The 23,528-nt window shown below is 47.1% G+C and overlaps 1 protein-coding gene across 3 annotated transcripts; it reads right to left on the minus strand.

Moving 5' to 3' along the window:
* Positions 1 to 2,647: 2,647 nt before the first annotated feature.
* SMUG1 (single-strand-selective monofunctional uracil-DNA glycosylase 1) lies at positions 2,648 to 22,190 on the minus strand. Of its 3 annotated transcripts, none has more exons than XM_032965578.2 (3): positions 22,109 to 22,190; positions 12,318 to 12,765; positions 2,648 to 11,548 (listed from the first exon to the last, which is right to left on the minus strand). In XM_032965578.2, the coding sequence occupies exons 2-3, from the start codon at positions 12,753 to 12,755 to the stop codon at positions 10,982 to 10,984; spliced, it is 1,005 nt and encodes a 334-aa protein (XP_032821469.2). In that variant the 5' UTR covers positions 12,756 to 12,765; positions 22,109 to 22,190; the 3' UTR covers positions 2,648 to 10,981. The 3 variants fall into 3 exon arrangements, with proteins under 3 accessions (XP_032821469.2, XP_032821468.2, XP_075927805.1); XM_032965577.2 differs by having other exon boundaries at positions 22,002 to 22,188; XM_076071690.1 differs by lacking the exon at positions 22,109 to 22,190 and adding an exon at positions 15,689 to 18,494.
* Between the last annotated feature and the right edge of the window lie 1,338 nt (positions 22,191 to 23,528).

Here is a 23,528-nt window from a genome sequence, read left to right on the forward strand (position 1 = left end):
TCTCTCACTGTTCAAATAAACCTACCATTAAAATTATAGACTGATCATTTATTTGTCAGTGGGCAAACGTACAAAATCAGCAGGGGATCAAATACTTTTTTCCCTCACTGTATGTAGTCATGTTATTTACGCCAATTCCATCTGTGAACATTTAGGGGGGGGGGGGGGTTGTAATGGAGAAAACCAGAGAAGCCGTAGAAAGAAAAAAACAAACATCCCAATGTAGCGGGACCCTTGATGGTCCCACAGCACTGGTCACCAATGGCTCGCAGAGAAATGCGTCGAATCGAGGAAGAGCAATCAATGGCGACTCAGAGTCCTCGAAGTGCATCGGTGAAAACTGAGTTAATAGCTCAGTGGGCTTATGCCTGGTAAATACATGTTTCGTTTTAATGATGGAGCAATGCTGACCAATAACACGATGATGATGATGATGTGTCGCCCGTGTGGCATCTGTGTCTCATATGCAGGACCGGCGCTACGGGAGGGGGGGGAGCACCAAGGTGGACCTCGCATCACTAAATCTCCCTTTGAGTTTTGGTTCCACGGATGACCCCGTTTAGCCGCTTTGCCCCGGGCTAATTTTCCAAGGGAGATCCGTGGTGCTGCGTGAGCACAGCGACAACGAGAACAAAAAACAAAGACAAAAAAACAAAGACACAAAAAAACCTTCAACGTCGCAGGGAAATGAGCACAGCAACACCCCCCCCCCTCACCTCTCAAGGAATATCGCACAACTAGCAAACGAGGCGTTTAAACGTTCATAAACAGCACGTGCGTGAATCGAAAGTCGGCACAAGCACAAGCGTGAGAGCGAGCGGCGCTCCAAACAGACAAGTTACGTGCAGGTCTCAAGTGAGCTCCGTAATTTCATCTGATAGGGACGTAAAGATATGGATGAATTAAGAGACACCAGACAAAAGTTAGGCACGGGTGTGCAAGTAAGATTAGTCTTTAGTGTCTCATAGGGGCATCAAGCGGGTTGGGGCATGGCTCACCTAAATTCACTCTCCTCAGCGGTGTCACCGTTACGGACTCCCCCCCCACACACACACACACAACAGCAGTAGCAGCGGCTCTACCCCCCCCCCCCCTCACACACACACACAACAGCAGTAGCAGCGGCTCTACCCACCCCTTCCCCCATCCGAGAGGAGCTGCCGGGAAGCCAGGCCTGGTCGTGACAAACGGGCCGGAAGTCTTCCTTCGCTGTTTTACATCGGCGGGGTAGCCGCAGCGGCTCAACATCCTCTCCAAGGGGTTCGGCGAGCTCGCCGATAATTCGTTGGCATTATCAGAAAAGGAAGAAAAAACAATGACAAGAGGGGGCAATGGTTGAGAGAAAAACCCGGGCAGGGATGGATGGATGGGGGGGGGTCGATGGGTGGCTGGGTGTGTCGGCGGATAACTGCAACAACAACAAAAAAAACAACACCACCCCACTTCATCGCACAAATGCTGATTTATTCTCTCGCTTAGCGGCTCAACGACGCAAAAGGGGGCGAGCGAGATTGGTCGAGGACGGTGATTTGTGGTAACTTTACGCAGAGCTGCCCCCCATTCGCAGTTCGGAGTCACGGAGGCTATCGACGTGGTAGTGACAAGCGCCCCTCGCGAGGGGCATGACTGACGTGCAGTGGTGGTGGTGCTGACCCTATTGGAGGGGGGAGGCTGAGGAGGAGAGGGGGGGTGAAGTAGAAATAATATATATATAGGGCCCATCCTTTTTCATTCATAAAATCCGAGTGAGATGGCAGGATGTGTCTGCGGGCAAATGTGACGTGATGTGGCGGAATCTATCATTGGAGATTTAAAAAAGCACCCACCAAAATCAATCAGTCAATCAATTATGCAATGAGTCATTCATTCTTTTTTTCCTGCTTCGAACCCTTGGGGGTGAAGTCAAGGGCGACTTGAGTCAAGTCAGGTCAACGTGCCTCCATGCCAGCGATGGTGTTGGCCGATTGTAGAGGGCCTTAAGCAGAAATTATATTTTGGTCTCCCCCCACCACTCCCCCCCCTTTCGATGTATAAAACCCAAGTGAGGTGACGTAAGAGATATTGACATTAGATAGACATGTCATGGGATAAGAGCAGTGTTGACAAAATTTGAGATGTGGCGAGATGAGCAGAGATCCAAAAAGGAAAGACATGAGATCAATTGGCTTGTTTTGTTAGCCTATTAAGTTTGAGGCACCACCGTGGTGAGATGTGAACTACCTCGCCTGGTACACAGGAGATCACGGTTTAGATCCCGACCCTGACGCCTGCTGTATATTTGGAGTGTGTGTGTCTCTCTCCCCGTGGATTTTTCTCCGGGTCCTCCGGTTTTTCCCTTCACATTCAGAGTCGACATGCATTCAGGGTATTTGGCTGATATTAATTTCCACACGATGATAAGCCACTTCGTTGGGCTATCATTTGTGGCCAGATCGCTTCTGAAAAAAGAGCTATATCGCTCAGTGGGTCTTACCTGGTAAAATAAAAATTGTTAGTTGATGAAGATTTGAATTCCAATCGATCATTGATTGACGACCCCTATTTATTCGTTAATCCGGGGGCCCCTTTATCCATTTGGGGCCCTACGCTTTTGCTTGGGGTTCGCTTTTTGCCGAGTGACAATAACGACGCATCCATTACCATCAGCTCGCGGAGAGCGTTTAATCTCAACGCCACTCTTGAGATTATACAGGATACAGATTTTTTTTTGTACACACAGCAGAACAAAAGAAGACGATAACAAGGCTTAAATTTAATTAACATTGTTACAAACGTTACATAAATTTTTCTATTCGCAAGGCCGGAGTCTCATCTTCACAATACGACACATTTTTAGCAAGGTTCCACGAACCACTGTACCACCGGTACCTTATAGAGTACGTAGATCTCCTCGTCCTCCCATAGATATACAGTACAACAAAGATAAAGACCCCCTCCCGTATAACCTTAACAGAATGCTGGGGAAAGTGGTGTTCGCAAGCGCTGACGAAGGCCGGCACGACATACGAGGGCGCGGTGTGGTTAGCACCACGCCCGGCCACCTTTGTCTCACCAGTGATGATGTGTACACAATGCAACAGGTACTCATTTGAGGCCGAGTAGACCTAGGGGGGAGGCTCAGGACTGATTTACTCAAAACTGATGTTGTCAGTAAGCTGAAAATCGAACTAGGCTAGCCAGGTTTGTTGCGCAGTGTGATAACCACTACACACTACTGCTCCCCACAAAACACACACTGTACAAATATATAAAAGACGAACAGCTGCCAGATTAATAGGTAAAATCACTACTCTAAACCACAGGTACAATATTAATCAAGGAAAGGTATAATCAGAATACCTTTGTAAGTTCCACAACTCTATTGAATACATTTACATTTAATTTAGACTTAAAACTTTCGTGACTGCAGGAATTAATATTCTTGGTTCTTTCGGTAAAGTCACGTAGATAGAAAACAAAAATCTAAATTAAAAGCAAAAAACCTCTTGTGTTGCAATCGAAACGTCGTGGGTTTTTGTTAATTTAGATTTTTTTTATATCTACGTGACTTTACCGAAAGAACCAAGAATATACATTTACATTAATTCAGACATTATTCGATAAAACAAAATCCTCGAACAAATTTGGCCACGATTTCGCCACAGAGGAGCGCCACGGTGGTGATATATTAACTACCTCGCCTGGTATGAAGGAGGTCGTGGGTTCGATCCCGACCCTGAAGCCTTCTGTATATTTAGAGTTTGCGTGTCTCTCTCCCCATGGTCGTGTGGATTTTTCTCTGGATCCTCCCATTTTTTCCCCCCTCCACATTTAGAAACCAGCCTTCAAGAGTATCTGGCTGATATAAATATCCACGTGATAAGCCACTTCGTTGAGCTATAATTCATGGCAAGGTAGCTTTTGAAAAATGACTATAATGTTCAGTAGGCTTTACCTGGTAAAATTTAAATAGTTTACTTTAGTTTCTTTGCGAGTAACGTCACGGTGTCTTTGCGTCCGCAAGACAGAAGATGAAACGTCCCTTCGAAGAGATGGAGTGCTCACTTCACATTACTGTATGCATGTATGTTGAACTTCTTTCGCACCGTACGTAGCCAACCGTGCTAATCGGAGGTACCCATAGAAGGACAACAAACTAAACACAAAAGGCAGTTCTAAAGAAATTAGTTTTCGATCTAGATTTAAACGTGCATGGCCTCCCAGTGGCTTCCTAATATCGGAAGGAAGAGCGTTCCAGACGGCCGCAGAAGCGCGTCTGAGAGCGCGCACGATGCCGGTGACTGTCTTTGTTCAATGGTTAGCCAAAATCCACTGCTGTGAGGATGATGGTTTCCTGTGGCCAATGCACATGTCTCATTGCCGAATGTTGCCTTTTAACCGAATTTTATTTTTGCCGTCGATTCCATCACCTACGATCGTGATTAAAGGGGCAAATTTGCGAAGGTGATGCTTTGCTCGCTTAGTCGAGACGTGAATGCTGGGAGAAAAAAAAAACTGAGGCGTGGAATATATCAAACCAAAGCATATGAACTGGAGCAAGCAAGACCTTGGATTCAGGAATTGAGTGAAGGGACTTTAAAGTAAACTGGGGCATGGACTTCAGAAACTGGAGGATGGTCTAGAAGAGCCAAAAAAAATATAGACACGCATTGTCAAAGCATAGACTGGAACTGTGGCGTGGATTGGGAGAGCCTTGGTCTCACACGCGGCCACCAGGGCCAAGTTCTGTGCAGCACTTTAGCAACACAAGAGCTCGGCCAAAGCCACAGCAATGCCCTAGGTGAAGAAACGTTTCCCCGAATCGGCCCAGCCAATGTATTTGAGCTCCGTCGTTTCAAGTATCCTCGAGACGCGAGTGTTTCCCAAGGAACCAATGCCGAGGCATTAAACCGGCACCTTTGGAGACCTGGATTCAGAGCCCTGGGACTAATGCAGGGCTCGGCAGCCTGCGGCTCCGGAGCCACATGCGGCTCTTCGCAGACTGCTTAGTGACGTAACGTATGTGTGTGTGTAAAGACGGGGAGCGGTAGTGTAGCGGTTAACGCGCTGCACTAAGAACCTGGCTAACCGGGTTCAATTCCCGCTCACGGCCAACACCGGTGACGGTTATTTGAACCGGTCCTGGGCCTCCCCTAGGTCAACTCAGCCTCAAATTAGTACCCGGTGCGGTGTGTCAACATCGCCACTGGGGAGACAAAGGTGGCCAGTCGTGGTGCTGGCCACCCACCCCCTCGTGTGCCGTGTTGGCCCTTCATAGGTGCTCGCTAACAGCACTTGCCCCAACAGTCTGTTGAGGCTGTTGTAAAGATGGCGGCTTTGTGTAAAGATGGCGGCTGATGAGGTAGAGCAGATGGGTGACCGCGTGATTCAGATTGTGTGTGAGCGTGTGCGTAATTGAGTTTGAAAGAGTGTGTGTGTGAAGGTAGGTGCTCTATGTATCTCCGTGTTTATTAGTGTGCGGTAATATCGCGTTTCTCGACCGTTTTTTGTTTGACGTCTTATTTTGAACGTTTTTCTCAACGGTTTGTTTGGTGTGATTTTTTATTTTCTTTCTGACAGCGTGTGTCTACACTATGCTGTATTATTTGTATGTGTATTAATAGTGCCGGTGTAATATTTTTGTCCATGTGTTATTAGTGTCTGTGTATTAGTGTCTGTGTATTATTAGTGTGTGTGTGTATTATCTGTGTTCTCGTGTCTGTGTGTCTGTGTATCAGTGTGCCAGGAAAGGTCCTGGCAAGGATTATTCAACATCGCCTTGCCAGGCACGTGTGTGTATGTGCTAGGCACACTGATGAGAGGCTTGCGGAGCCCCAATGTGCTTTCAGGAAAGGGCGGTCCTGCACAGATGCCATATTTTCAGTCCATCTGCTACAGCAGAGGTCTACGGAATTCCAACAAGACCTACATCTCTGCTTTGTTGACCTGGTCAAGGCCTATGATACCATCAACAGGCCAGGGCTGTGGGCAATTCTGTGTGCTTTCGGAATCTCTGACTCTCCACTCACAATCATTAAGGACCTTCATGATGGTGGGCAGGCCCGGGTAAAACTACGTGGCTGGGAGTCGGAGCCATTCCCTGTTCATCTAGGGGTGCCACAGGGATGTCCTCTGGCTCCCACATTATTTAACATCTTTTCCCACGTAGTTCGAGAAGCTTTCCATGGTTATACCGGAGGAATTTCCATCTGGTATAGATACAACGGGAGGCTGATCGATGCCGGAGTGCGGTCGAAGGATGCCTCCCTATTGGTCAGCCATGTTACGTATGCTGATAAGCTGCTCACTCAGAGGAGTTGGAAGCGCTGCTGCTGAACCTGGGGTGTCCCACTAAGAGGTGGGATCTTAGCATCAGCCCCACCAAAACTAAGCACCTGCCTGGGTATTTATTGCCACCAAACACTCCACCCCCTCAGCTCCCCATTGGTGATGGTGCAGTTGTGGAGAGAGTGGAGAGTTTCCCATATCTGGGCCGTGTGCTTATGACCGGCTCCGGTTTGACGGCACCTGGGTCTGTTCAGAGACCTCCTGTCAGTGAGCCTTCGACACTTCACGTGACCTCAAAGTGCACCTGGCCTGGCACAGGCGCCATGGTGACATCATTTAGTAGCAAATGGCGGGTATTGGTATTGCTATTGGTGTATGAATGTATTTAGTGTGTGTATATGTGTGTATGTATGTGTATGTGTATGTATTCACGTGCATTGTGGCTCTTGAGAAAGTGTTTTGTACCGAATTCGGGGGAAAAAAAATGTCTCTTCTTGTTATTTTGTTTGCCAACCCCATGGTACTAACGCTATATTTCTTCAACCATTTGCAAGCATGCTCGGTCGCCAAAAAAATGGCCTGGGAAAGGCCCAGGATCAACAGCACAACTCTGATCCCTGGCCCCGTGTTTCATGGACCGTGCTGCTCTGTGTAATCGCCTCCTGCCACCTGTCTCCCCAGTCCCTCCTTTTCCCTATCCAGCGTATAGCGATTCACTCCCGCCCCGGTGATTCAGCTGTTACGAATGAAATGTATTTTCATAGTCGACAGTAGCTTGGCGTAATGGTATTTGATACTCATTCATCTCCACTAGAATTCGATGCACAATTCGAGTGTGATTAATAGTAGAAAAAGCTTTTCTAAATCCATCTTGCACACACGATTGGTTGGTTTCTAACTATCCGTTATAAATGCAACAGTGAGCATACAGTTTGCCTGTAATGTGCAAAAATAACCTGAATCTATTCACACACAACTCCATAATGCATGCATTCCGAGCTTTAAGAATTTATATTATTCAACGAGCTGATGCATCGGTACATGCCTGCGCCCTCTTTGCCCTGCATGGCTGGTTTGGAGGAAACGTGGGATTTTTTTTAAACCTATATTTGTGTTCGTTTTGGCTTCCCTAAGCAAACATATATTGCTTCTGTAATTTGCCCCCCTCCCTCCCCCCTTGTTTTTAAAAACCAAAATACAGCCGTGGGTGGAGTTTACACAGGAGACGCCACACTCAAGCGGCGTCTCTCACCCCGTGACGTTATGAGCAGTTAACAGGGGTGGCCCGAGTGGGCGCTGCGTTGATGCGATGTTAACCACCTCGACTGGCATGCAGGAGGTCGTGGGTTCGATCCCGACCTTGACACCTGCTGTATGTTTGGAGTTTGCGTCTCCCTCTCTCTCTCCGTGGTCGCGTAGATTTTTCTACGAATCCTCCGGTTTTCCCCTCCACATTTAGAAACAACATGAGTTTAGAGTATTTGGCTGCTATGAATTTCCACGTGATGATAAGTCACTTCGTTGAGCTATCATTTGTGGCCAGGTCGCTTCTAAAAACGAGCTATATAGCTCAGTGGGCCCGTATACCAGGCAAAGTAGTTAACATTTTGCCACCGTGGTGCCCATGTACCGTGAGGGCCCTGCACTGACTCGGCTCGGATGCGCCAGTGGACAAAGTATATCTGTGGCGCGTCATCTGCGGTGGGGACAAGTGGCACAGCTATCGAGTGTGCAGGTGGTGTAACTGCAGCTGGACTGGCGGGCCTAAGCACCGGCCTCCAAACAGGGGGGGGGAGGGGAGGAGGGGGGAAATGGACAGGAAGTGGGGGGACCTACTGAAGTCCTTGCATCGGCGCTCATGTAAACAATGCTTGGCGAACTCTTTGGTTCTTTCGGTAAAGTCACGTAAAAAGAAAATAAATAAAATAATACGACGTTTCGTTTGCAACACAAGCAACCGTCATCAGGTAGAACTACATTTGAGAGAGAGAGAGACAAAACGCAGACACGGAGCCACACAGAGAGACACACAAGCAGAGAGAGACAACACAGTCTTGTCTCCGATGACGGTTGCTTGTGTTGCAATCGAAACGTCGTACTCTATTATTTCATTTATTGTATTTCTACGTGACTTTACCGAAAGAACCAAAGAGTAATTCCTGCAGTCACGCAAGCTTCAAATCAAGTTTGAATGCTTGGCTACTATGTGGGAGTCCTAGGCTGAGCCTACTCGCTCAGTCCACAAACCGGACTGGCTTGATTCCCAAGGGTTTGTGGAATATAAAACCACTGCCTGTGCGAGTGCACTGTGCCAGACAGAATCTGCGAGGTTATCAGCCAAAGCCCTGGGTCACCACCGGATCCAGATGCGACCCGACTCGCACCTCAGTCAAGTCACCGACAGGTGTGTAAAACACGATGTCTTATGCACTGACATTCACACTTAATGACATCATACCCTGCTCAGAAGGAAAAAAGTATTAGATGCACAACGCAATGCACGTTTGCCTCTGCGAGTAAAAGGACAAGCTGGCATGCCAGTCTATTAAGGGAGCCTTTGTTTTGTCGGGGGATTTGACTACACAAAGAAGTGCGCATGAGGAAGCACAAAAACGCACGCGCTGATGCACAGGTGCACGCTAATGCGGCGGTTGCCAACTGTCCTGATTTGTCCAGGGTCGTAATTTTGTTTAAGTGGCTGTCCTAGGAAATCTGTCTTCCCGGAACATAAAAACAAAAAAAATTCGCTGCTAAATTATAAAATGACAGCATTGGGAGATGATCAATACATACGTTGGGAGAGTTCAAAAGGTATCTCATTCCAAGTCAGTTACCTGGAGTGATGTTAGAAAGAGCGCCGTTGCTCTGTATGTCGGCGGTGTCCGGAATGCGTTGGCAGCACCATTGTTTTTAAAAAGGCCTAAACAATTCATAAACGATGACATTACATCAGGCCCGTGGGCCCACGTGGTAAAATAGCACCGCGTTAAAAAATGCACGCCGCTGGTGTGGCCCAGGTCACTCGTGCAAATGAATGAGACGGTCCTGCTTGCTTGAGTGTTCACCTGGTTAAACAAAAACTTGAAAACGTGAACAAATTGTGATTTTTTTTTTCTATTGTAAGAGCCATTTCATTTCCTTTTTTGGGGGGAGGGGGGGTCGCAACTTCCTTTAAGAGAAGCGATGTGAAACCCTGAACCGTTCAAGACAGGAGCATCCGACTTCCAACAAGGCCATCGCGACACACGCAACCGCATACCTCTCATCTTATGACAGGCCAATTCAGACTTCATTGGTCACCCCGTGCCCTTATAAATCTCAACGTTCATCCTACAAAGTTCCATCACAAGGGAGAAACACAAACAAATAGACAAACATTATGGGGTTTCACCCGTATTGAAACGGCTGTACGCCGTATGGACCTGAAAACTCAATTACCCTGTACAAGAATATAGGTAAACCGTATGGGTTGACAGGTATGCAACCGAACACCGGCACAAACAGTTCTTTCAAACTCGCTTGCCCGAAACGTCTGACTTCACCCTTTGGGACACTCTACTACTTCCCATCCTGCCCTCTGTATAGAGGCGGCTGGGTCCACGGACTAGTGGCAGCAGCACTCCTCCACTGCTGGCGACCGTCACCAGATCTCATGTGTCGCCAATGTCTCCACGTCATTCCTCTCTATTCGAGATGTTAACTACCTCGCCTGGTGTACAGGTCGTGTGTTTGATCCCCGACCCTGACGCCTGTATATTTTGAGTTTGCATCTTCTCCCCATGGTCGCGTGGATTTTTATCCCGGTCCTCCAGTTTTTCCCACCATATTTAGAAACGTGTGTTGAAAAGTATTTCGCTGCGATACATTTTCACATAAGCCACCTGATTTAAAGCTTTCGTGACTGCAGGGATTCATAGTCTTGGTTCTTTCGGTAAAGTCACCACGTAGAAGGGAAACAATAAAATTATAAAAATTATATTTTATAATAATAATTATATTTTTATTATTTTATTGTTTCCCTTATATTTTTATTTTATTGTTTCCCTTCCACGTGACTTTACCGAAAGAACCAAGAATATAAGCCACCTTGTTGAGCTATCATTTGTGGCCAGGTCGCTTCTGAAAAAGAGCTATATAGCTCAGTGGGCCTTACATGGTAAAAAAAAAAATTCGTTTAATTTATCTTTTTCAGAGTCACCCTATCTCTGTTAGCTTGCATTAGCATGCCGCACACCACGGTAACTGTCAAACACAGTTTCCTCCTACTCATCATCATCACCACCATCAGCCAGAGTAAATCCACTGCTGGATGAAGGCCTAACCCCAGGCTGCCGCCACCTCTCAAAATTCTACGATGTAACAATCCGCCAGGCACATGCGTATGAAACGGATTTCATTGCTCCCATCACCTCCCGTCCTCCTACTCTCACTCACGCGCAAATCCAGTGTGGAAGGAGTACAACTACGATCTAGAGGGATTCTTTAGAATTCTTTAGAATCCATCCAGATCGTAGTAATCTACAATCCCTCTAGGAGAAGCCCTCCGATGGCCTGCAGTGGAATGAGCAAAAGGTGCACGGTAGCACATTTCTGACTAGGGAGCCCTTTATCCAGCAGCGGATTGAGCACGACTACAACTTCCATTCACCGGGGCAGCGGCACGGGCAAGCCAACCGTGGGGCCCAACACCTTTACCTTACGGCAGACACAACCACTACCCGGCGCACTGGCTGATCTCCCCATCCTCCGTCGTGAGCAGCTCCAGGATACCGATCTCCTGCATCGTCCGGCGCGCCACCGCGTCCCACCCGCGGTTGGCTCGCGGGTTGACGGGCGACGGGTGCATGAGGAAGGCGACGCGGACTTCGGCGGGCCCCATCCCGCCGGCCTCGAGGGCGTCACGGGCACGTCGCTCCGCGTAGCGGCCCAGGCCCACCACGACGCGCACGCCCAGCGCCCGCACGGCGAGGCAGAGAGCGGCGTCGCAGGCCCGCACTAGGGCACGCCGCTGGGCTGCGGGGAGCTCGGGGGGCGTCACATTCTTGCCGCTCTCGGCGAGGAAGGCGAGCGGGCAGTAGTTGTGCACGTAGCAGCGGCGGAAGAAGGCGTCTGGGGGGCCGCAGAGGCTGCGGAAGAAGCCCCAGAAGCGAGCGCCGCTCACCTCGCTCTTGGGGCACGCAAGGCCCAGGACGGGCCGCTTGGGGTGGACGCGCGGTGGCTGGCGCACCTCGCCCGTGATGCGCAGCCAATCGCGGACCACCGACACCTCGCCGAATGGCACCTGCGGGGCAGGCGGGCGGGCGGGCGGGCGGGTGGATGGGTTCGATGGATGGGTGGGGTATGTGAGTAGCACGACAAGTGAAACAACGCGTCACCGCTCTACCCAATAAATTGAGTATCGCGCAACAAGAATGATTCTCACGTGGCAAAGCGAGTGGGAAAGGGCTGTGCCCTGTGTGTACCAGAGGTCACTCTTGAATAGATCTGTGGTAGGTCTGCGATATCCGCTTTCATGGGCCATTCCCTAACTGTAAGGCTCGCATTTCTCTGCAAGAGATCCGAGTGATTCATCTCACGAAATTATACTGGAGGGAAAAAAAGACCCCCCCCCCTCCCGCCAAGACCTAAAAAATATACGTACGCAGAACGTATCGCTACCACCCGTACACCCGCTTCACCACCAACCACCACAGCCCTCACGCAACAACCCACGCACCACAACCCACGCACCCCGCCACCACGACTCACGCACCCCGCCATCATGACTCACGCACCCCGCCACAACAACTCACGCACCCCGCCACCACGACTCACGCACCCACCACGACTCACGCACCCCGCCATCACGACTCACACACCCCGCCACCACGACTCACGCACCCACCACGACTCACGCACCCTGCCACCACGACTCACGCACCCACCACGACTCACGCACCCTGCCACCACGACTCACGCACCCACCACGACTCACGCACCCTGCCACCACGACTCACGCACCCCCCCGCCACCACGACTCACGCACCCCCCCGCCGCCACGACTCACGCACCCCGGTCTGCGACATGCCGAAGGGCCCCGGGTTCATGCCGAGGAAGAGGACGTCCTTGGGGCCGCGGCAGTACGCGGCCACGAATCGGCGGTGCGTCTCGGCCGCGTACTCCGTGGGGTTGTACACGTAGCGCACGGGATCGCCAAAGCTCAGGCGGCCGAGCACGCCGTTGAGCGTCGCCTCCACCTCCAGGAAGCTGCAGGCGAAGGCCGTGGGCACCAGGCGCTCAGGGCTGAGTTCGCCCCCGGTTCTCGCCGCGTCACGCGCCGCCTCTTGCGCCGACGCTGCCGATGCCGCCTCCGGGGAAACTACAACGTCCGCGGAGTTGCCATCATCGTCGTCGTGACCGGTGCCACAGGCTCGCTTGTTCCTGGGTTCCGGATGCTGCGGTTGCGGTTGTTGTTGTTGTTGTCGTCGTCGTCGCTTTGTGGGCAGCATCGTGGCTACCCTGGGCAGCACAGGAGAAGCATCGGCGTCCGATTGAATATCGTTCGACTACCATTAATCGTCAATGCTTTCAAGTTAAGGCTAAAAGCAACCGTACGGGTGTTTGTAGTTCCGCTGTATAGCGGCCCCCGTTATGCTGCTATAGTGCTCCACATGCCGAGAGCTGCTTCTCGAGCAGAAGTTGAGTTCCTTAAGTAGCTCCCACATCGTTGAACGAACTGTCGGACGTCATGCCAAAACAACATGCGCAGAGTTGAAAGCGTGAACAAGTTTGTTCTGTCCGCCTGTCCGGTCTGTAACCTTGTGCGATAACGCTTCCAGAGAGGTACCGATGTGAACAAAAGTTGCGTATGAAGTTGCGTTGCCATTCGAGGCGTTGCCATTCGAGGCTTAGCCTTAGAGAAAACCGGTGGAATTGATCAAAGGTTTGGCCAAAACTTTGAGATGTAATTTGCCTCTGCGTCTGTGCCCTAATGGCAGAGCAGCACCTACCTCCCCCCCCCCAAGTTCCCAATGACATCATTACATTGTACATCATCTTGCATCATCACACGTCAACTACTTAATTGTTTAATAATTAAATACTCCTGAGGTCAAACACGTGTTCAGAGAGCATTACCGAATCAAACGCATTTGCACGATATCTCTTCGACGTGCTGTGTCATGAGAAAGATGTTTGCTTTTCCGTTTACAACTCAATACCCAAGTGGTATGTATGTTGAACTTCTTTTTAAAAATAATTATATAGCTCAGTGGGCCTCGCCTGCTAAAATAAAAAGTTGAGTTTTTGCGTCCACAAGACATGCGATGAAATGTCCCTTTTGAAAGATAGAGTGCTCATTTCACATTACTGTATGCATGCATGTTGAACTTCTTTCACGTCGTACGTAGCCAACCGTGCTAATCGGAGGTACGGGGGAAGGACAGCAAACTAAACAGAAAAAGCATTTCCTAAGAAATTAGTTTTCAATCCACAGGCAAGTGGTACAAGGTGGATGATGTCGCCAAAATGTAGCATACAAAGAAATCACCTTTTCCCAAATGAAAGGTTGTTGTGGCTAACGATTAATTGTAATCGCAAAGTGGTTTCCTACACGGGCACGGTATGTTAATCGATTAGGACTGTATAGCATAGGGGGTTCGGCAACCTGTGGCTCCGGAGCCTCATGCGGCTCTTTAAGGACTGCTTCATCGTGACGTTGTTTAATTAAGGACCATCGCCGTCTCGTATTCACATGCATTGCGGCTCTGGAAAGATCGAGCTTTTTACCGAATTTGGAAAAAAATGGCTCTTCTTGCTATTTTGGTTGCCACAACATTTACTCAACATTTTACTCGAATTTTAAATGTTGTGGGTTTACTCTACAACACACCGGTGTGCATGAACTAGTAACGAATTGGCATGTTTTATTTACGTGACAAACCTTTACTAATTGTCTGTGTCGGATGGCAGCGGGTTTAACGACACATTTATATTTACACGATCTAACCCAATAAAAAAAAAACGTTATTGCTGTTCGCCAAGTCACTTGACAGTCGTGTAAAACACTTATCCCCACTCGTTGGGAGTTTGTGAAGCGGGCCCCAGGCTCGTTTCCCGGGCCGGGCTGTGGAAACGCGGCATGATGGACTGGGCGATACGGGTGCTCGCCTGCGTTCGTGATGTATGTGCCTGAGCTCAGCAGTTTATGATGGGCCCTTTTATTCCCTAATAGCCCCACTTCTGTGCATCAGACGCACTGCGCCGTAACCTACTTTGAGGCTTAATAAAGCCCTCCGACACCCGTGCATTCATTGTCTACTCTCTCCGGCACGGCATTAGAAATATTGTCATGCCAAAGCGCAATTAGAACTGTGATGTATTGCTGCGCTCATAGTTCCGCAAATCCCTGACCACTAAAGTGAATGTCGCGATATTGGGTTTACCTAAAACATCAATACCGGGCTGTGTTTTGCATACAATTGCACAACTCTGTAGAATAACACAGGCGCGCGCGTGTGTGTGTGTGCGGGTGGGTTTATATATAGTGGAGAGCGGCGGCGCATTGGTTAGCGGATTGCACTGCGAACCTCCCCCCCCACAACCTGGGTTCCATTCCTAGCCATGGCTAAGAGCAGCGGTGTTATCTAAGCTGGTCTTCAGTCTCTTCTAGGTCGAAATAACATTTTAAACGAGTAACGCATGCGGTGTGTAAACATCCACACTGGAGAGACAAAGGTGGCCAGGAGTGGTGCTGGTAACGCCACAACTTTGTAGATAAAGCTGGCCCTAATAGGTGTATGCGATGGTGGGGATCTTTGTCTTCATGTAGGTTTATATTAGGCAAGTTATAATTAACATGGCAAGGCTTTGCTGGCTTGTATGTCAGTGATTTTTTGCCAGATTTAATTTGCTGTTGCGGAACTCAATTTTTGTTACTGTATTATAGCCTTGCATCCTCTCTGAATTTGGTGAATTTACCATGAAGAAATGCTCTTCAACTCATGTTCGATGTCGACCACAGTTATATTTGCTATTGTGACTTGCAACTATGATTGGACAACCATCAATTCCTCTGTATAATTTTTTTTACTATTCTTGTAATTTTTTTCTTCGCATAATTCTGTCGAATTTACCGAGTTTATGTATGAATGTGTAAAAATTCTACTTATGTAACTGCCTCTGAATTTTTTTCCCCTATTGCTGACCCCAGCTTGAGCTGGATCCCTGTGAAAAAAGAGCTTCATAGCTCATCAGGTTTTTCCCCAATTAAAAAAAAATTTCTTCAGAAAATGTCTATGGCTATATATGAATGTGATTAGCATCTCCATGCGGTCAGGAATAAACTGGAGTATTCCGGGTGAAATACCTTTCACAAAGGAAGAGATAACCCTTTAAAAAACAATTCGCACAGACAGGTTGGCACCCTACTTGCTGTACTTACGATTACCCAATTGAGTCTTTTTTTCCCCAACCCTCCTATCCTCGCGCAAAACTGGGAAGAAAAAAAAACATTTCCACCAGAGCCACGGAGTGAGAGTGAGAGAGATCGAGCGAGCGAGTGATACACACGAAATAGTGAAATTAATCATGGCGCAATTTGCATCCCCGCGCTATTAATAAAAATTACAGTGACATGAGAGAGTGGGATCTGTTGAGTGGCACCGCACTTGTCCGATTTACTACAGCAGACATCACAAAGACAAATCATGCGCAGGAAACATGCATCTGTGCTTCATTGGCGATTACAAATTACGCACTATTACAACATTATTGTAAAATATTGATCTGTCAAGCAATCTCGCATAGGATGTATTATTCATTTGAAATGCTACTGAACGTAATTTCATTTTTTTATTGCCTTACTTATTAATATTTCATTTCTGGCCACTCGGTAAATAACGGGCATCCAAGGCACGTGCTTAAATTGCATTAAACAAGGGCTTTGTCAAATCCTTCTGCAGCGATATCTTTGCTTAAAATCAAAACGGCAGTCAATCGTGATCAGTGCGCCTCAAACGGCTATGAGCAATGCAATTAAGGCCCCAAATTCGTTTCTGAATCCATGAGGAAATGTAATTTTTTTATTGAGTAATATAAAATAATAAACACTGACATATCACACAATCTGTGATCGAGACCGTCACGGGAATAGGTAAGGGTGGATCGAATTGTCGCAAATTCAGGGTCGCAATTTAATTTAAAAGTCTTCTTAAAAAATTGTGACTGGTAGTGCCTCTAGTGGCTGTAGAGGTCAGAGTACCCCATAACATACAGCATATGTAAATTGAAAAATGTAACCTTATTTTTAACTGAATACATGTTGTGTAGTAGAACCACGCGGAGACGGAGTTTACTATTCACACTATCACGTTCAGCACTCAAGCTCACACCAGGTGTAGGTGCTCTCTATCCTTGGTCCTTACACTGGACCCCCAAACTCTGTCGTCCTACCCTCGGCTATCCCTTGGGCTCTCTCACTCGGGCCGGGGCGGGGGCTAATCCAACATCGCCCGGCAACGAGGAGAGAATCACGCTCTCTCAGCCGATCCTCACTGAATACTTGGGAGCCCCGCTCTCGGCTATCCCCTTGGCTCTCCCAATCATCTGCCCCGGACGGGGGTTCAGCCAACACCGTCCGGCGACAAGCGGGAGAGATCTCATGCACCCGATCCTTGCCCCGGGCTCCCACAACGACCACGCCTTCGTCACGGGGTCCCCCTTAAGTACCCCTTGGGCGGCACCTCCCCCTAACTCGGACCCGCCTTTGTTCCCGAAGGTACCCCCTTCACAGCACCCGTGACATGACGTCATCCTCCGCTGTCAACTCGATCGCACCTCCCTCTGTACGCCCTCTCATGGTTGCTCACACTACTCCTCTACACATATAATAGTGTCATTCGTACCTAATAAATTATACCCCCTTGGTTGGACGGTCAACTCAGCAAATGTCCTAACAGGGCTTATAAAATAATTACCACTTTGTGGGGCATCCTATGACAAAAGCCTGATGCTTGTCACAGCAATGTGGAATTTATGCTCCTGGCTCAGGACCACCAATGGAGCTGGGTACTGCCAATCACTCAATGGTGTGGAGATACAAGTGCAATCCACTGATGAATTATGGTTTCCCAATACCGTGCGGGTCGTGGGGGTTATATGACCATTCTTCATCGCGGAGGTCAACACGGGTTGGTGAAGGCGGGTAGATGTTTCTGCACTGCCCTATTCTGTCCACTATGTAGCCCGAAAACCGACAACCTGTATGTTGAACTTCTTTTGGACCGTACGTAGCCAACCATGTGCATCGGAGGTGCAGGCAAGGACAACAAACTAAACACAAAAAGTAGCTCTAATTTGTTTAAAATCTAGATTTAAAAGTGCATAGCTCCAGCAGCTTCCTAAAATCAGAAGGAAAGGTGTTCCAGATGGCCACAGAAGCGCATCTGAAAGCGCACGATGCGGTAACCGTCTTTGTTCGATGACCAGCCAAAAGCCATTGCGAGGATGACCGGAGATTGCGTTATGGTCTATGCCCCTTAACGAGATCAGCAAGATGTATGCATGCTGGTCACTCATTCAATCACTATCCGGGCTCAAATCCCAATTAAATTTCAAGATCGGATGACATCAGCCACATTGGGTGATGACGTGGCCCAGCGGTAGCGCGTTAACCGCTTGTCACAAAGGTGCGTTGTTCTAACCCGGTGGCCGTCCTGGTTATTACCGTGGGTGTATTTAATGTGTATAAAATGCACGCAGCCTGCTCCAAATATACGTTAATGATCCCATTACGTCATTCGCAAGAATCGGCCATTGTGTGCTGGTGTCACGGTCACATTTGTAAAATTAAACCTCGATTACTCAATTGGGATTTACACGCAGCCATCATTGGCCCGAATGTACAAACTTGAAAAAAAGTCAAGATACTTAGTGAGGCTATCTTCGGGCAAACAAACATGATAATACATACTGGCCAATTTGGTCATAAGCAGTGATATACACTATATATTAGGTGTTTGGTCATAAATATAGACCTACTTAAATGCAGCAACCAATTTGCTTTAATTGCATTTGCTGAGCAGATCTACAACAAGATAGCAGCCAGCACCTGAGAGATTCGGGTAACATTGGAAGGAGAGATAGACATATTCTTAGCTCTTTCGGTAAAGTCACGTTGAAGGGAAACAATAAAATAATAAAAAAAATATATAAAACAATAAAAAATTATCACGTTTCGACCATAACACAAACGGTCGTCATCAGGTGTGTCGGTTTGCATTATACACCGTTTAAAAATAAGTAATTTAATGCAAACCGACACACCTGATGACGACCGTTTGTGTTATGGTCGAACGTCGTGAGAATTTTTTATCGTTTTATATATATTTTATTGTTTCCCTTCAACGTGACTTTACCGAAAGAGCTAAGAATATTAATTACTGCAGTCACGAAAGCTTTAAATCAAAAAGAGAGATAAACATGTTCTCATCTGGCATAAGCAAAACGGCCTACGCTTCAAAAGTATCCGTTGGCAGATTACCAAGGTTGTGGATTTAACCGTACGTACATCAATAAATATTTTCACAATTTAGCTTGTCTTGAAACGATGGTGCTGATATGCATTCACTGTAGGCTGTGCGGCTGATGGGTTGTGCAATATTTTCGGATGTGTGAAAGCGACACATTTTCTGCTTAATTATTGCGTTATTTATATTCCCCACAACGATGCTAGCGATAATTTATCTTTACGTGAGACTGGTTTGATTTTTTTAGCCGCTCCTCCTCGCTTGTTGAGGGTCAGTCACTCAGTGCCCACGAGACCCGCAACGTCTTGCGAGTAATAAATAAAATTACATTTTCAAAATATCTTGAACGTCTATTTTACAGCACGTGCCTGCGCGATTTGGTAATTTCCTGCAGGAAGTATTACAAATAAGAATTGGTTTTCCCCTTTCTGGAAAAAAAAAACAGGTGTTAAGATGTTCGAAAACTAAATACATACCTTTTTGCAAGGAATAAAATCTGCTTTATTCACACATACTTGTGGTAAAACAAGCGAACAAACATGCTCTGATAATATATGGCATTGTCTTTGAAACTGATTGGCCTACACCAGAGACAGCTTTCGCCTTTATGGCCTTGTCTCACCAATGTCAGACCAAAAAGCGCCAAAAGGCGAACAGTACAAAGACAATGCAACATTTACAGCTCGGGGTTGAGGAGTTATATCTATGGGACCTTTTTTGCCAGAATCAAAGCGTGAAAAACAAAAAATAGGTTTTACCCTTTCTGGCACTAAAACAGGTGTTAAGATTTCGATTTAAAGCTTTCGTGACTGCAATGATTCATCTTCTTTGGTTCTTTCGGTAAAGTCACGTAGAATGAGAATAAAATAATAAATTGATAAAATAAAATAACACAATAATATTCTCACGACGTTTCGGCCACAACACAAGCGGCCTTCATCAGATGAAGGGAGCGAGACTGTCTGGTAGGACAGCGCTGGAGTGAGAGAGCCACGTTCAGATCACGGCTTTTAAGCTGTGTGAGAGGAACAAAGAGCCTTAGAGTCGCGGCATCTCTTCAGAAAGGTGAGAGACTCGATTAGTTGAGCCTTCTTAACCGCCTCTACGGGGAGGGATTCCACACATCCTTAAGATCATTCAACAGACTTCGGGATAAGAAGGCTCAACTAATCGAGTCTCTCACCTTTCTGAAGAGATGCCGCGACTCTAAGGCTCTTTGTTCCTCTCACACAGCTTAAAAGCCGTGATCTGAACGTGGCTCTCTCACTCCAGCGCTGTCCTACCAGACAGTCTCGCTCCCTTCACCTGATGAAGGCCGCTTGTGTTGTGGCCGAAACGTCGTGAGAATATTGTGTTATTTTATTTTATCAATTTATTATTTTATTCTCATTCTACGTGACTTTACCGAAAGAACCAAAGAAGGTGTTAAGATGTTCAAACGCCCAGCATATACCTTTTGCAAGGAATACAAGTCTACATTAACCACACGTACTTGTGGCAAAACGTGCAAACAAACATGCTCTGATAATTTTATCATGTATGCGTTGTCTTTGAAACTGATTGCGAGTGACCGTGACGGGAATGGAACCGCCGGTCCCACGAATCCGACCGTCTTGACCACAAGGCCACGGAGCTGCCACAGCCTAAATTAATGATGATATATGGTAATGGGGTCCAATATAGCTTTTTGTTAAGCATATATTTGTGCACCTATACACAGTATTGCTCATTTAGCCCCTAAGTATTAATGAATTCTGAATACCACTCCATCAATCACTTTGGGTTACGCATTTCAAACGCTGGGTATTTCGTGTATACTCTAATTTATTATGTTTTCATATGCATGATTACCACAAAGGTGACTGGTCAGTAGAAACGAATGAACCAGATTACGGAGAGTTCACAGTTAATAGCAATTGTTATACTTTACTATCCTTTATTTATATAGGGTATCCTCAATGAGTCTCAACAGCATTTATCAGAAATGGTTCGACAATGGTCATCATCGACACCAGCCATGACAATTCCACTGCTGGATGAAGGCCTCACCAAGCCCGATTTGTCATCGCTCACAATCTCGCACCTACACACGAGCTGATCACATTGCTCTGCGATGAATGGCCTCTTGTGCACATATCCCTGCTTGGACTGCCACTCTATGCATAGTTAGTCCCAAACTGCCCGCCATCACCGCTTTTAGCAATGTGTTTTGCCCAAAAGATGTCTCTAACCTGCGTTATCTAATCCATCGGTTCCTCTATGTTTTTGTATTGGCAAGGTTTTGATGGATTACTTTTTCTCGTCAATTACAGAGTGGATTATTGCCATAATACTAAACATGCACGTTTGGCAACTGTGAAGAAACCGGGGGAAACCCCGGAGAAACTCCACGCATATGAGAGGGGGGAACATTCGGAAACACCTGCAAAACCCTCTTATGTTGAACTTCTTTCGCACCGTACGTAGCCAACCGTGCTAATCATAGGTGCGAGGGAAGGACAGGAAAACTAAACTGTTTTATGGACCCACTAAAGACTGACCAAGCTCAAGACCTGCATTTCCGTGTGGATTTCTTTTTCGTCATCCGTTTGGCAGCACAGAATTAAACGCGCAAACGCCAAGCGGCACTCAACAGACCGCACCACCAAAGTTGCAATAGTAAAATAGCAAAATACGTGTCTAGAATTGCACAGGGATTACAAGATATTGTTTCAGAGGCGATGGGGGGGGGGGAATCTCAAAGTCGAAACGAAACAGCCAGGGCAGAACCCGCGCCAACAGTGAAGTCACCAATTGAAGTGCACGCGCACAGTAAGCACGGCAGTAGCGGTATAAAGAGGAGGCGACTGACAGCAGTCAGTGTGTGTGTGACAGGAGTGAAACAATAAGTGTTGGATCAACTATCAACCTCGCAGCTTCACGCTGCACTTTAAAGTCCAGCACAACGGTATATCTGAATACGGTACATCACGCAGCTAGCGTAATCGGCTCTCACCTAACTTATCATACATCGAGCGTTTATCAAACAAATCACTATTTACCATTTGCTAAACGCGTACAAGCGCGCATGTGTATACACGCGCACACATACATATACAGTACACACATGCGTGTAAAACAGCACACAGAGTACAGTGCGATCACAGTACAGTGTCTGCAAGCATTGCCGTTAACACGCGCCGCGGGCTAACACAAACCCAACGTCCCCGCGCGTTAGAAACAACGTACACGTAAAAAGGTGCCATGTTAAACTACGAGCAAACGAATGTTAAGCATTACAATGAATAAGAACGCTCGCGCGCACACACAGACGTGGCGGCGCCGTGTTTACATACGGGCCGTCGCGACCTCCCTTTGTAACGAGCTCAGTTTACGAATTACACTAGCCCCGCCTCCCCGCGCACGCGATTGGCTGCCCAGGCGCCACGTGCTCGCGGCCGACCAATAGAAAGCGTCGATTGTTGCAATTTTTCCACCACCACCCCCCTCTCTCTCTCTCTTTCTCCACTCGCCCCTCCCCTACCCCGGCCCCTCCCCCCTCAGCCCCTCCCCCCGCGTCACTGACCCCGGCTTTGTTGCGGCCTAGCGCCAACGTCACGAAGCCTGGGCGTTTACGCGGGAGATTAAACAAATACACACGCGTAAACAAAACAATAAACCATATAAAACAATAAACGCCTGATGGGTGTTTTTGTTGTTGTTGCGTGTTAATTGCACGAGCAAAAAAAAAGGGAATTAATTGTGCAATCTGTTGCTTTGTGTTTACCGATGTGTTGATACTCAATAGCAGCGTCAAGTCTCCACAGATTTTTTTAAATACATTAACCATCAGCACGACTTAACATATAGTGAGCTTGCATTTAAAATAGGGGTTTCCCTCAGAACTCTTGTTTCTAGCCCTTCCCGAGGCAGTTGCGAAAATTACATCATGGGACCTCCTTTGCCAGTACCAAAATATGATCATAAGGTTTTCCCTTTTTTTCTGGCAACAAAACAGGTTAAGATTTTGATTTAAAGCTTTCGTGACTGCAGGGATTATATTATTGGTTCTTTCGGTAAAGTCACGTAGAAGGCAAACAATAAAATAATAAAAATATAAAACAACATTCTTGACTGCAACACAAAAAATCTCACCTGATGATCTGATGATTACTTGTGTTGCAGTCGAAACGTGAGAATTTTATTGTTTTATATTTATATTGTATTGTTTCCCTTCTACGTGACTTACCGAAAGAACCAAGAATAGGTGTTAAGATATTCTTGGTTCTTTCGATAAAGTCACGTCGAAGGGAAACAAAATAAATAAAAAACGCCACTTTTTTCAAATTTTCATGTTGTGATTTTCACACCTCATGATGATTGCTTGTGTTGCAGTCGAAACGTCGTGAGAATTTTATTGTTTTGTATTTTTATTTTATTGTTTCCCTTCTACGTGACTTTGCCGAAAGAACCAAGAATATGAATCCCTGCAGTCACGAAAGCTTTAAATCAAGGCGTTAAGATGTTAAAACACCAAACTGAAACCTTTTTCAAGGAATCATGTCTGCATTAACCACAATACTTGTGGTCAGAATGCAAACAAAAAACACACTCTGATCATATATGTGGCATTGTCCTTGAAACTGATTGGTCCACACCAGAGAGAGCTTTCTTTTGAGCCTCGTCTCAAACGGTGTTAGGCCTAACAAAAGGCGCCTTTTGGCGTCCTCTGGTCTAACAAAAAGGCGCCTTTTGGCGTCCTCTGGTCTGTGTTGA

This window comes from Petromyzon marinus, chromosome 34 (genome assembly GCF_048934315.1).
Source record: "Petromyzon marinus isolate PM22_M1 ecotype Great Lakes invasive population chromosome 34, UKy_Petmar_22M1.pri1.0, whole genome shotgun sequence".
NCBI classification, from domain to species: Eukaryota; Metazoa; Chordata; class Hyperoartia; order Petromyzontiformes; family Petromyzontidae; genus Petromyzon; species Petromyzon marinus.